Consider the following 14,740-nt stretch of genomic DNA (forward strand, 5'->3'; position numbering starts at 1 on the left):
TACAATTAAATAAAAAGGATATCCACCAGCAAATAACAGCATCTACTATCGCCAGGGGTATATTCAGAATCAGTAATGTTGAATTGTTTACTTGATTTGTCTGTAAAAATACAAATAGTTAAAAAAAATAATTAACTAGCAATATATCCGACAGGCTAAAACTAAAAGCATACATATTCATATTTGTTTTAAAAAGCACTTTTATACTGCATTAAATATTTTCTGATTTCTTAATAAATACAAAATTTTTCTTCAAACAAAATTCCGATTATATGACACTGATAATATTAAAACAAATATGGTGGATAATGAATCTATCTTATTCATCAGCATAAAAAAAAAGGTTCTGTTTTCATCTGCACACAGAGAAGTATTGTTACAGCATAGTATATTCCTGATTTAGATTCAAAAACACAGAAATGAGTCTTGTTTTGTTAATCAATTTTCAAGGTGCCTACTTGCAAGAATCTTACAAGCTCAAATGGAACATTCCTATCTGCACAATGATGAAAAAAATGTTAAAAAAAAGAATTTTGTGGTGTTATAAAAGAAGGTTTTGACACAACAATGACCATTCCATTTTCCCTGCATATTGTAGGTGTACTTACATTTAATGCTCTATAACAACCTTCAATGGAACTGCTAATAAAATAAAGACCACCAACAAACAGAACTTTATGAAAAGCTGCTCCAAGTCTTGGTCTAAAAAAAAATCACTCCTTATAAATATGTATTTCTGTATTATGAGTCAAATAAAGTTTATAAATTATTATTTACTGGTCTGGTTTCCGTAACTGTAGAGTTTTTTATAAGATGAGATAGTTAGTCTTGTGTTCAACCCCCTAACCTGGAGGGCCAGCGGATTTGTAGTTGAGGTTCCACTCTCTTAGATCGGTTGCCAGCCAAGGCTTACGAGCCAAGATCTACCCGGATTGGTATCAGAGTTGTCTCTCCTAGATGGATTGCCTTACTGAGCTATCGACCCAATCTGACCCGACTATTTACCCATAGCTGGGTCAAGGGTGATGAGTGCTAGGGTATATCCACACACCGGTGGGCCTAAACATTACATCTATGGAGCCTTTTTGCTCCCCGATCTCCATCAAGTTTGGCCTGGCCTCGAGTGAGACCAATATCCATGCATTGTCGTGAGGAGGCACCATTGGAGTATTGGTAGTGTTTAGGCTATGTAGTAACAGGAGAGACTGACACACTCGGCTCTCTTTTCACATACAATGCTAGTCAGCGGCATAAATGCACTAGATGCATAACACTACCCTGTGGTTTTCACCATTAACACTATTGACATGTATGAACCTTTTATATCAATGGATAAAATTTTGTTGAAATTAAGTCTCTGCTCAACTCTTATTGCAAAGTAAATAAAAACTTTCCCTAGAATCAGTTGGTGTTTACCTGGCTATTTAAATTTTTGCAAAGGGAACAGTCCAATTGAAAAAAAATGTTCTCCATGCCATGAAGTTCATTCAATGGGAACTTTAAATTTCACCTTGAAAAAATAATCATTCATTAATTAATTTGGCTTTACAAAAAAAATAAACATACTCTCTTTACCAGATCATTTGTAAAACAAAAGAGTAGATAGTGATAAAATGCATTCTTTTTTGCAAAAAAAGCTGAATCTGCTGGTCCAGAGCTAAATATTTTTATATACTGTAAAAATGGCTCAATTCTAGGGTTTTACTTACTTCACTATACCAAATCCCAGGCTGACAATGATAACTAACATTCTAGCCAATGCTCTCTTCACACAGGAAACTAACTCAGCAAAAACTATAGCACCAGGAACTGAAAAGTATAATATTTGTGTCATTACCATAATTGGGTAGTTTACATACTTTATACAACCTTCGACATTAAATTTTGAATTTGAATAAAAATTTTTTTATGAATTTAATTTGAACTCATAAACTCATAAATCTACACAACCCATCAAGATAGAAACAGTAATAATACTTTTTGGTATTACACATAAGAGTGATGTCATTCCGTTTGAAAATATTACATGTAAGAGTGATGTCATTCCGTTTGAAACTATTACATGTAAGAGTGATGTCATTCCGTTTGAAAATATTACATGTAAGAGTGATGTCATTCTGTTTGAAAATATTACATGTAAGAGTGATGACATTCTGTTTGAAACATAACTACAATTTTATTTTGTAAAACAAGAAATGTTTTAAAAGGGCATTGGCTGTCAAATTCATATTCACTGATTTCACCCAAAGACGACAGCCTAGGTGTTTGTGCAAAACTTTTCAGATCCAATGGTACAATTTTAGCATCCCTTTATCAATTTTAAATATGGAAAAAGACCAATTTGAATATGTTTTTATATCAAATATCAAATGTGCTCTTTTTCATGCATGGAAATTATAGCAATTTTTCACATAGAAATATGTGTCGACGAAAAATGATGACTATCACAGCAAATGTTTACTTTATTTTTACCTTAAAATTTTATTATAAAAGAAGCTGTTCTGTTATGCGTACTGACAAATGATGAAATGTATATTTTGGCTTATTTTTCTTGAATATTTTTTACCAAGTATTAACTTCAAAAATACTTATAAGTTACAGTAAGCCTTTAAGATAGAAATGTCTGTCCAGTCATAAAGTTAAATTAAGACACAAAACAAATAAAGGGACATTACTCTAACACGGTAAAAGTGACGCCACCAAAATTCAAACTTGATCTGTGTTTTGTGGTAATAAGCATTGTGCATAACTTTCATAACATTTGGTTGAGGCAAACAAGTTACAGAATGGAAACCAATTTTGGGACGTACAGACGGACAAGGGTAAAACTTAATGCCCCCTCCGCTACGGTGGGGGCATAAAAATCAACAGTTACTTGTAACTGTGACATCACAATTTCGTAAGATGGATACAACCTATTTATATTACAACCTACCTGATTTTCCAGTACTGGAAACACTCTGATATTCTCCATAGAAAACAGCTTTTTCTAACATTCCTGTAACAGTCAAATTAAATCTAGATTGTGTAAAATGGAATACAGTTAATTCAGAAATTATTGCAAGGTATTTACTAAAGCATAAAATGTGACTGGGTAAGTATAATTAGAATAATAAGAACTTGCATTCTGATATCCGATAAATAAATATCCATGCAGCCTTTCTTAAAATTGCAATAAAAAATCTAACATTTTGTCCATTCATTAGAAATCGCAATAATAAATGCACACAATAATTTCTGAATATATACAGTATGTTGTTTCAACAGAAACTTCTTGAAATGAAGAAAAGAAAGAAAATAAACATTAGGGTGCATGTGTTTTACTTTTCATTTCCTTATTCAGTGTATTAACAATCAATGTATGCCCAACAACACCTCCAAGATTAATAAGTATATATTTTTTTTGGATTCACAGTTTGTTTGCATGTTGTTTCTAACATATAATTGATGTCATCATAAAATAAAATGAGTCTACAACAAAAGAGTTATACACTGGCTTTAATTTAAAGGTAAATAGTTACCTATTTGTATCTTCAGAAAGAAATATATTACTTCAGAACTCACAAATAAGAACTGTTTATTAACAAAGGTAGAATGGACACAAAGCAGTCTTGTTTATTCATGTTTTTTTTAACATTTGATTATAAATATACTCATTTATATCATCAGTTTGAGTGTATGTCTTATGATAAAATATTACCTAACAATATAACACCTCCAACCCAAAACTGAATTCTTAGTAAATCTCTCCAGCTACAAGCCAATAATACCAGCCACACTAGCCCATACATGATGTACACTATACCCATTAAACCATAGAACTGTAAATGAAAGAATGTATTTGGTAAAAAATATCAACCATTAGTATAGGAAGTTATAAATACTAAATATTGGTTCATATTAGTATGACTCACTCGCAGGACATGGAATATTATAGAACAGAGAATGGAAACGGGGAATGTGTCACGAGACAACAACCCGACCAAAGAGGAGAAAACAGCTCAAGGCCACCAATGGTGTCATCAACACAGTGAGAAAATCTAGCACCGGGAGGTTGGCTTTAGCGGGTCCTTTAACAATAATGTATACTACATTGTAGTTCAGCGAAATGAATGACACACTAAACTCCAAAACATACAAATGAACCAAAATTATAAACAAGAAGACTAACTAAGGCTAGAGGTTCCTGACATGGGACAACCGTAAAAATGCAGCTGGGTTAAACATGTTTTGTGAGATCTCAAACCCTTCCCTAATACCTCTTTACCTGAATATGCAAATAGGAAAAAACATACATGTTCTTTTTCGGACAATGTATTTAAGATATAACTGTATGATCACAAATTTTTTCAATTATTCTATTACCGGTAATGTAAAAATTGCGATGGGCTAGTTTTAGCTAAAAATAGAACAATGACAATGTTTTTATAGCATTATTTTCATCAATCATTTCCTGAAATCATAATGATTAATCTCACATTTGTACAAGCAGAAGTTCTGAATTTACTCCAATATTTTGATATACTGTAAATTCAGAAATTAATGCGAGTTTTAATTAATGCGAATAATACGACTGGATGGTATCACAATAATAAGAACTCGCATTCTGATAACTGAAACATAGATCTGTATGCAGATTTTTCCGACTTCACAATAATGAAACTCGCAATAATAAATGCAAGCAATAATTTCTGAATTTACAGTAATTTGTTAAACTACCAGAGATATTTAAAATAAGTAGACATATTCTGATAGAAGACTAAATCCAAAGAACATTCTAATAAAATCTTATTCAATGTAGCCTAATCCTATTGAAGAAAAATGATCTAAAACATTTCAGCAATTCAGAAACCCCTGGTGGCCATTGTGAAAATCTTCATTGTACAAAAAGTTCTGAATTTACAGAAGCAATCAAATCCAATGGTTTCAGTTTGAAAAAAGTTGCAGTCCTCAAAAAATCTTGTTAGGCACTATCATGGAAAATATTATTATGATTTCCTTGAAATGCCCAGTGGTTTCAGATGAAATAAAATGTGTCAATTAGAAGTCTATCAAACAGTTTAAAAAGCAGGATATGGATATCCTGATGACACATTCTGTTCTCACTCCATTTGAAGTTCATGTAATTCCCTCAGATTTGTTTTTTCATTTTAATTTGTTAATTTAAAATGGATTTATGAGACTTGAACATCAGTACTCTACTGCAGTCTCTAATTTGAAACAATAAATTATCACTGCATAATAATACTTGCAGAACTTGACTATTATACTTACGATAAGAAGAGGCCAGTCTACTGCTGAAATATACTGGTGTTTCCCTTCCATCTTGATTACAACTGAAATAAAACCATTTATATATTATCTTTGGCAATTACTGCCATATCTGTAAATATAATAATCTTTTAAGCTTCATCAAAATATTGTTCTTAGCTAAAGACTTAATACATTTTCAGACATAACCTATTCATTTCATTCTTAATTACCATGTCTTCTCATACCTAAATATACGAACAACCAAAACCATAAATGTGTTAACAAAATCGTTGGCATATAGTCAACTATATTTTCTATTACCATGAGCTGTTTTTAAAAATATCAAGTGTTGAAAGCAGAATTTCTAAGGTAGAACTAACTAAAGGTATATTGTACATCTAAAATAATGTAACATGTAGTAAGATTGACATATTGAGAAATATTCATTTCAATACTAAGCCACTTTCTCTTTATAAAATTTAAATCAATCTGACCAGATGCAAGAAAAAAGATAACACATGTATGGTTTAAAGGGAAAATTCGCGATTTTTTACTTATCATCTTATTATGTTCATAATACCATAAAAAACATATTCACCAAGTTTTATCTGGATATGAAAACTAATAAAGAAGAAAATTGGGAATTATTAATTTTATTTATTCGAACTTCCTGACTTCTGTGACGTAGTTTAAGTCTTTTTGCATGCCAAGAGTGGAATTAATCTCATTTAAGTCTTGTTCGTTAATCATCTAATAACGCGATTTAAAGCGCATCGACGACTTTTGGCGTAGCTATTAACCAACTAATAATTAAGAAAGTAAAGTGATCAGCCGTGCAACTTTTAAAAATAAAATGTACGATTTATATTTTAAGGATTTCTGATATGATTATAGTCATTATAGTAATAAAAGTAAATCATACAATAGAATATTTTTATGAATTTTTTTTCCGACGGATATTTTCAACAAACATATTTAACTGATAGTGTATTAAAAATGCATGTTTGTATTCTCACCTTTTACTTCAGTCTAGCAAACATTTTCCGCTAGTACCTTGTAAATACAATGTGTATTGTACTGTGACACTTAGTGACTACCTGTTGAATGCGTGGTTAAATTCAAGGTATTTAAAGGTTTGCATTCTGTTATTCTAATCTTTTGATCTTCACTCAGTGAATTTTAGCCGTCACGGTTCCAGGTGTGAACATCATTTCGTATGAATGATAAACGGGAGTGATAGTTTGAGACAGAAAATAAAAAAAGAAATATAATTATTTTGAGGGAGTAATATGGTGGCACAATAACTGGATAGCCGTGGTATATTTTTATATTTTCCGTAAGCTCAGTTTAAAATGAATTATGACTGCTGAATATTTTTGTAACAATGAAATACTGAATTAATTTAATTGAATAAATAATAATGGCCGTTCTAAACACGAGTGTATGAACTAATAAAATGCTTCGCTGGGCGCAGCTTGATACGACCGCAGAGGTCGAACCCTGAACAGTTGGGCCAAGTAAGGACACAACATTCAAGCTTGATACAGCTCTGAATTTGGATTGTGATTAAATATTTGACACAGCATAGGTTTCTGACACAGATTGGACATTCACCTATTATGGTCCAATGTCCAAAATCAAAATACATGGTTAGATTCAGCATATCAAAGAACCCCATATATTCAATTTTTGTTGAAATCAAACAAAGTTTAATTTTGGACCCCAACTTGGACAAACTTGAAAACTGGTCCCATAATCAAAAATCTAAACACATGTTTAGATTCAGCATATCAAAGTACCCCAAGAATTCATTTTTTGTTGAAATCAAACTAAGTTTAATTTTGGACCCTTTGGACCTTAATGTAGACCAATTTAAAAAACGGGACCCAAAATTAAAAATCTAAAAACACGGTTAGATTTGGCATATCAAAGAACCCCAATAATTCAATTTTTGATATAATCAAACAAAGTTTGATTTTGGACCCTTTTGACCTCAATATGAACCAATTTGATAGCAGGCCCACAAATAAAAAATCTAAATACAAGGTAAGATTCAGCATATCAAAGAACCCCATATATTCAATTTTTGTTGAAATCAAACAAAGTTTAATTTTGGACCCCAATTTGGACCAACTTGAAAACTTGGCCAAAAATCTAAAATCTAAATACATGTTTAGATTCAGCATATCAAAGAACCCCATATATTCAATTTTTGTTGAAATCAAACAAAGTTTAATTTTGTTGGACCCCAACTTGGACCAACTTGAAAACTGGGCTCATAATCAAAAATCTAAACACATGTTTAGATTCAGCATATCAAAGAACCCCAAAAATTCAATTTTTGTTAAAATCAAACTAAGTTTAATTTTGGACCCTTTGGACCATAATGTAGACCTATTTAAAAAACGGGACCCAAAATTAAAAATCTAAATACACGGTTAGATTTGGCATATCAAAGAACTCCAATAATTCAATTTTTGATGAAATCAAACAAAGTTTAATTTTGGACCCTTTTGACCTCAATATGAACCAATTTGATAGTGGGCCCACAAATAAAAAATCTAAATACATGGTAAGATTCAGCATATCAAAGAACCCCATATATTCAATTTTTGTTGAAATCAAACAAAGTTTAATTTTGGACCCCAGTTTGGACCAACTTGAAAACTGGGCCAAAAATCTAAAATCTAAATACATGTTTAGATTCAGCATATCAAAGAACCCCATATATTCAATTTTTGTTGAAATCAAACAAAGTTTTATTTTGGACCCCAACTTGGACCAACTTGAAAACTGGGCCCATAATCAAAAATCTAAACACATGTTTAGATTCAGCATATCAAAGAACCCCAAGAATTCAATTTTTGTTAAAATCAAACTAAGTTTAATTTTGGACCCTTTGGACCTTAATGTAGACCAATTTAAAAAACGGGACCCAAAATTAAAAATCTAAATACACGGTTAGATTTGGCATATCAAAGAACCCCAATAATTCAATTTTTGATGAAATCAAACAAAGTTTAATTTTGGACCCTTTTGACCTCAATATGAACCAATTTGATAGCGGGGTCCACAAATAAAAAATCTAAATACATGGTTAGATTCAGCATATCAAAGAACCCCATATATTCAATTTTTGTTGAAATCAAACAAAGTTTAATTTTGGACCCCAATTTGGACCAACTTGAAAACTGGGCCAAAAATCAAAAATCTAAATACATGTTTAGATTCAGCTTATCAAAGAACCCCATATATTCAATTTTTGTTAAAATCAAACAAATTTTAGTTTTGGACCCTTTGGACCTTAATGTAGACCAATTTGAAAACTGGATCCAAAATTAAAAATCTAAATACATCGTTAGATTCGGCATAACAAATAAATAAATGTGGTCAAAGATTTTACAAATCTAATGCGCCATACTGTGCAATTAAAGATTACTTCTTGAAATTTTCTAATATTTGAAATTTGAAAAAAAAATAATATTTGAAGAATAATTCTTTTTAATTTCTGAAATCTGAAATGAGAAAAAATTGACCCCCCACAATTTCTTTTTACCCCCCGCCCCCCATTTTTTCCCCCAAACCATAATTACCCATCTAAATTTACCATAGTGCTAACTTAATCTATTTTATAATAAAATTTAAAATATAGTGTCAAATCTTTCATATGGATTTTTTTGTAAAAAAAAAAGATGCAACATTTGCAGATATTTTTACTGGTCTTCCTTTATAAATATGCATTTCTTTAAACATAATTTAAAAGCAGTGTAAGGGAAGTAACCAAAACGTTGTATTTGGATTACCTCCCTTACACTGTTTTAAATTATCTTAATTGTTCATTAACCATTACTTTATACATAATTTAAAAGCAGTGTAAGGGAGATAATTTCAATGATGTATTTGATTTATCTCTCTTACACTGCTTTAAATTATGTTTTGTACTAAAGTATTTGTCCATTTACCAGGACAACCTTGTTTTTCCCCCTTTTTTGCCCCTAATTCTTAAACGGTTTGAGCCATAACCCCTCAAAGCAAATCCTAACCATCCCTTTGTCGTATGGAAACTTGTAGTATAATTTCAGAGAGATCCATACACCGTTCCACAGTTATTGTCTGGAAACTAGAAAATACTTATTTTTGGCCCCTTTTTGGCCCCTAATTCCTTAACTGTTGGTATCATAACCCCCAAAATCAATCCCCACCTTCCTTTTGTTGTATTGAACCTTATGGTCATAGAGATTCATTCACTTAAACTAAAGTTAGAGTGCGAAAACTAATGCGTATTCGGACGCCGACGCCGACGACGACGCCAACGTCATACCAATATACGACCACAAAAATTTTTTTGCGGTCGTATAAAAATTGTACTATTTTAAATTAGAATCGGTAACCTTAAATATTTGAAATAGATAATTACCAATTGCAATTATATAATTTGGTCCGTCCAAAGCGATCTTTATTTACATATTCAGGAATTAATGTCCTTATCAAAATATTTTAAATCTCACAACGTATAAATACTTCAGCCATTTGAAGAAAGATAATTAAAAAGTTGACAGGAAATTTAAGGTCAACTTTGTCTTATTGGAATGAGATCGAATAATTAAGAACAAAAATTATTTTCCGGTTTGAAAAACATAAAAAAAATGATAAAAGAGAAATGTGGGTTCGAGACAGAAAAAAATAATTATTTGGGGAGGAATATGGTGGCAAAATACCTGAATCGCCGTTATAAATATTTTTTATATTTTGCGTTAGCTCAGTTTTTAAATAGATGGATGAGTACTTTGTTGTGACATCGGAATTCTGAATAACTTTCAATGAAATAATTTTATAAATAAAAATGGCCCACGAAAACGAGCGTATAAACCAAAAACTGTGCTATTTTGAATTATCATAGTAACCTTGAATATTTAAATGTGCAGAGAAAATTATCAGTTACATTAATATAGTTTGGTCCGTCCAAAGCGATCTACATTTACATAATCGGGAATGTCCTTATTAAAATATTCTACATCTCACAACAAATACTTTAGCTATTTGACCAACGATGTTTAAAATTTTTTTACAGAATCAATCTAACGTCAACTTGCCTTTATTGAATGGAGACAGACCGGCGGAATCAATGTTCAATGTGCTTTATATCTTGTACCTTTGTAAGACTTATCATTCATTCATAAACTATGTCTATACAGCAGACATATATATACATATAATTATATGTCTGTCTTAACTGACAAGAATACTCCTGGTTTTACACTAGTAATTTGTTGGGGCCCTTTATAGCTTAATTGCTGTTCGGTGTGAGCAAAGGCTCCGTGTTGAAGACCGTACTTTGACCTATAATGGTTTACTTTTATAAATTGTGACTTGGATGGAGAGTTGTCTCATTTGCACTCATACCACATCTTCTTATATCTATAAGCAGTATTATCTTTAAATTTCTGTGATTTAATACCAAGAAAGAAAAAAATCCCGAAATTAATTTGATACTTTGATACTCAATATTTTTCCTGGAAAATATTCACATCTTCATTCGGTCTGAAAATAAGATAAGAAACTGGTATACAGAACATGCAGAAGTGTGAATGTCATAAAACCTTGTTATATCAGAAACCATTATAAATGTGAACCTGTATACGTAAGACCTCATGGGACGATGTACCTAACCACATACAGGTAATATACAAGTAGCTCTGTTATACCCGGAAATGTCAAGGTTAATCACTACCGATACAGAATGTACCAATGCAAAGTAAATTCTGATGATTGTGAAGCATGACCATTCATGATTTTAGAGGAGTATTAGGTGGGGGATTGTCGGAACGATTTAAATTCTGACTAGATTTTTTCTCAATTTAAATCACTGAACTAAAAAAAAAAGAAAGGAGAAAACAACGTCCAAGAACAGAATTCTTCTTGTAAATTCATAAATACAACGTTCTTATTTTGTAACTTTCGATAGACTTGACCTCCCCCCCCCCCCCCCCCCCCTCAAACCTGGGAACATTATATCTAACAATGTTTATGTTCCTGCCCAAATAAAAAAAAAAAGAAGAAAAAAAAAAAGAAAGAGATGAACCACTAGAGATGAACTGTAAGTCACATCAGATTCAGATATTTATATAGTTGATTGTCGTTAACTAGAGATGTATAGTTACATGTCTCTTCGTTAACTGATAAGAATAACAGGAAAGTATAAACTTGAAATAGATTTATGATGAATAATATGCAACTGCGGCACCCCTTTTTATCAAAGCGTACATGCATTTATTTTAATGACTGTCCGTTATTTCGATCATAATGACAATTGTACGTGAAATCCTATAGTTGGTGATTCTTTTTTTTTACCAGATATGCGACTTTTCGTATTTATATTTTCTCTTATATTACTCTTATTTAATATTTTATGCATAAGTGCAATAGTGGGAATGGTTTATTCCCCCACAAGCTAACGTAATAAATTAATCAACCCTCAAGCTGATCAGACATTAATACAACTACTATCAGTCTATCCGGAGTGAAGTTTCTTTAATTCTTCAAATAAACTTTTGGGGATCATTAGTGTACGTCCAGTGGCATATATATTACATGCATGTCGGAACAGGAAAATTGGCAAAAGGTTCTATTAGAACCATGTTCACATTAATATACATTATACCCAACAATTGTGATGATGACGAATTTCTTCAACTGTTCGAGAACAATCTAATTGAAATATAAATCTGTGATTTTTACTTTGTCCATAACTTCGATGAACCAAAGCAAGTTAAGATATCGACCTGTATTTAAATCAAATTGGTTCTAGATGTTCTTTCTTATATTCAATATACAATTTTAAATTGCGACTATCTATAGTTCCGTAACTTTCTATCTAGGCGTATAAACCAATGATCGACAAGTGCGTATTTTTTAAATCAATAGTTTTTCATGTTTCAAAATGTCCATCATTATTGACAACGAGTATATATACTTACATTTTCCCCAATTTACCCTTGGAAAAATATGTAAATAGATTTTTATTTTATCAAATCTTTTTTTGGAATTATTTAGATTTTCATAAATATCATGATGATCAGATAAGAGAAGGTCCGAATTTATTCAAATAAGTTTATTACATAAAAGAATTATGAACAAATTAGATTTTCGAAAACGATTTTACACGGAACACTTATTTATGACTTTGAACTTTGACTTTTTAACTAATTCCCATATAAATTTCTTGTTTCAAAAACTTCGTAAAGAAAAAACAGTTTTAAAACGACAGACCATAGTTATTTAAAAAAATAATTACATTTTCCGTATCAAGTTAGTTAGTCGGATAAATGCGACTACGTTAGGTTACTGCTGGTTTTGGTCCTTTGTGGTTTATAGATATATCGGGGTTTCTAAACCGAGAAGATGTCAAAATGGCCGCACGCAGAGAATTGATACTCTAAATTTAAAATCGATGGTGATCTCTTATCTAGCAGAATAAAACTTTAATATTTATGAATTTGTGCTTTTTTATACAGAATGGACATAATATCAATTTTTTTATTTTTTTGCGAAGTTTCCCTTTAAGTTCTATTTCAAACACCATACAATATGCTTCATTCACTTACATATATACATTGTAGTATGATAGTAAAACACTATCTTGAAAAGAAACTTTGCATCAACTAAATATTATGAAAAGTTGTCTTGAAGTTCTGAATGGTTATTAAAATCTCCATGTGCATTACACACAACATATGTGTATTACACACAATATAATATTTGAACTGTCTTTTTCTCACCGATTATTGGTTGTAACTTTCATATCATTACTCACCATCAATATCAAATTTTTCTGTACTTTCCACTTGCAATATAAATATGTATGGGCCATCTCTCCAAGTATCAAGTAAAGGTGATTTCTAAAACAACAAAATAAAATTTAAATTTAAAATAATACCATAAATTTGGATTTGCTGCAAGGATATTTACATAGAAATGACAATTTCAAATGGTATTCTATTGAATCATCCCATAATAGATATAAGAAGATGTGGTATGAGTGCCAACGAGACAACTCTCCATCCAAGTCAAAATTTATAAAAGTAAACCATTATAGGAGCCTTAGCTCACACCGAACAGTAAGCTATAAAGGGCCCCAAAAAATTACTAGTGTAAAACCATTCAAACGGGAAAACCAACGGTCTAATCTATATAAAAAACGAGAAACGAGAAACACTTATGAACCACATCAACAAACGACAACTACTGAACATCAGATTCCTGACTTAGGACAGATGCAAACAAATGCAGCGGGTTTAAACGTTTTAATGGTACCAAACCTTCACCCTTTTTCTGAAACAATAGTGTAACATCACAACATAGAAAGACACACTATAAAATATCAACTGAAATAGCTTAACTCAATCAAAGGACATATTAACACCATTGAACATACACTGAACAAATAAATTTGACCTATGACACAATGTAAATACAAAATAAATAAACTAAGGGAAGAATAATAAAAGTAACATGTTATATCGGTAAGAAATTTATACAGATGCCATTAAATATTACAATAATTCAAACTGTTGGCAATGTATGGATTGTTATTTGTTATTAATTTGAATCTAAAATCAGTGTATATGAAAACAATATTAAAACTACTGTGGATCCTTTTTTTTTTTTTTTTGGAAAAAGGGGGGGGGGGGGGGGGGGGGGTATTGTAAAGGTTTTGACCAATTTAAAAGAAACTACGACTGTCATTAAAATAACATTAGAATAATTACCTTGGCATGTTCTGGTTGTGTCTGAAAAATATATATTAAATATTATTATTCTAAATAAAAGGAGATGTGACTGGAAACATCAATAAGACAGCAACCCAAAAACAATAAAAGAACAGAGTTCCAATGTCCCCAGTGTTGCACTTATTTTAACTATCCAAAGTACAAGGGCAATAACTAAAATAAATAGGGAATGTGTCCATGGGACACAGATGATGCCCCCACTTGCATATCATATAAAGTTATAAAGGGACATAACTGAAGAAGGGTAAAAGTGACGCTACCCAAATTTGTACTTGATCTGAGTTTTGTGGTAATTAGTATTGTGTATAAGTTTCATAACATTTGGTTGAGGTAAACTTAAGTTAGAGAACGGAAATTTTTCCATTTGTAAAGGGGCATAACTCTAGAACAGTAAAAGTGACACTACCAAAATTCAAACTTGATCTGTATTTTGTGGTAATAAGCATTGTGTATAAGTTTCATAACATTTGGTTGAGGCCAACTTAAGTAAGAGAACGGAAACGAAAAATTCAGCAATTTTTCCATTTGTAAACGGGCATAACTCTAAAACGGTAAAAGTGACACCACCAAAATTCAAACTTGATCTGTATATTGTGGTAGTTAGCATTGTGTATAAGTTTCATAACAATTGGTTAAGGCAAACTAAAGTTAGAGCACGGAAACGAAAAATTCAGCAATTTTATCTATTTGTAAAGGGG

General features: G+C 31.2%; 1 protein-coding gene across 1 annotated transcript in view; it reads right to left on the bottom strand.

Moving 5' to 3' along the window:
• The window catches only part of LOC127698954 (transmembrane protein 87A-like), a 52,320-nt gene that overhangs the window by 11,315 nt on the left and 26,265 nt on the right, over positions 1-14,740 (bottom strand). The window contains exons 8-15 of the mRNA XM_052202734.1: positions 14,022-14,042; positions 13,067-13,151; positions 5,275-5,336; positions 3,701-3,821; positions 2,936-2,998; positions 1,710-1,809; positions 609-702; positions 19-100 (exon numbers count right to left, since the gene is read on the bottom strand). Coding sequence (XP_052058694.1) covers positions 19-100; positions 609-702; positions 1,710-1,809; positions 2,936-2,998; positions 3,701-3,821; positions 5,275-5,336; positions 13,067-13,151; positions 14,022-14,042 — 628 coding nt within the window. The remainder of the gene's footprint in view (positions 1-18; positions 101-608; positions 703-1,709; positions 1,810-2,935; positions 2,999-3,700; positions 3,822-5,274; positions 5,337-13,066; positions 13,152-14,021; positions 14,043-14,740) is intronic.

Source organism: Mytilus californianus, unplaced genomic scaffold (assembly GCF_021869535.1).
Source record: "Mytilus californianus isolate M0D057914Y unplaced genomic scaffold, xbMytCali1.0.p SCAF_4, whole genome shotgun sequence".
NCBI lineage: Eukaryota > Metazoa > Mollusca > Bivalvia > Mytilida > Mytilidae > Mytilus > Mytilus californianus.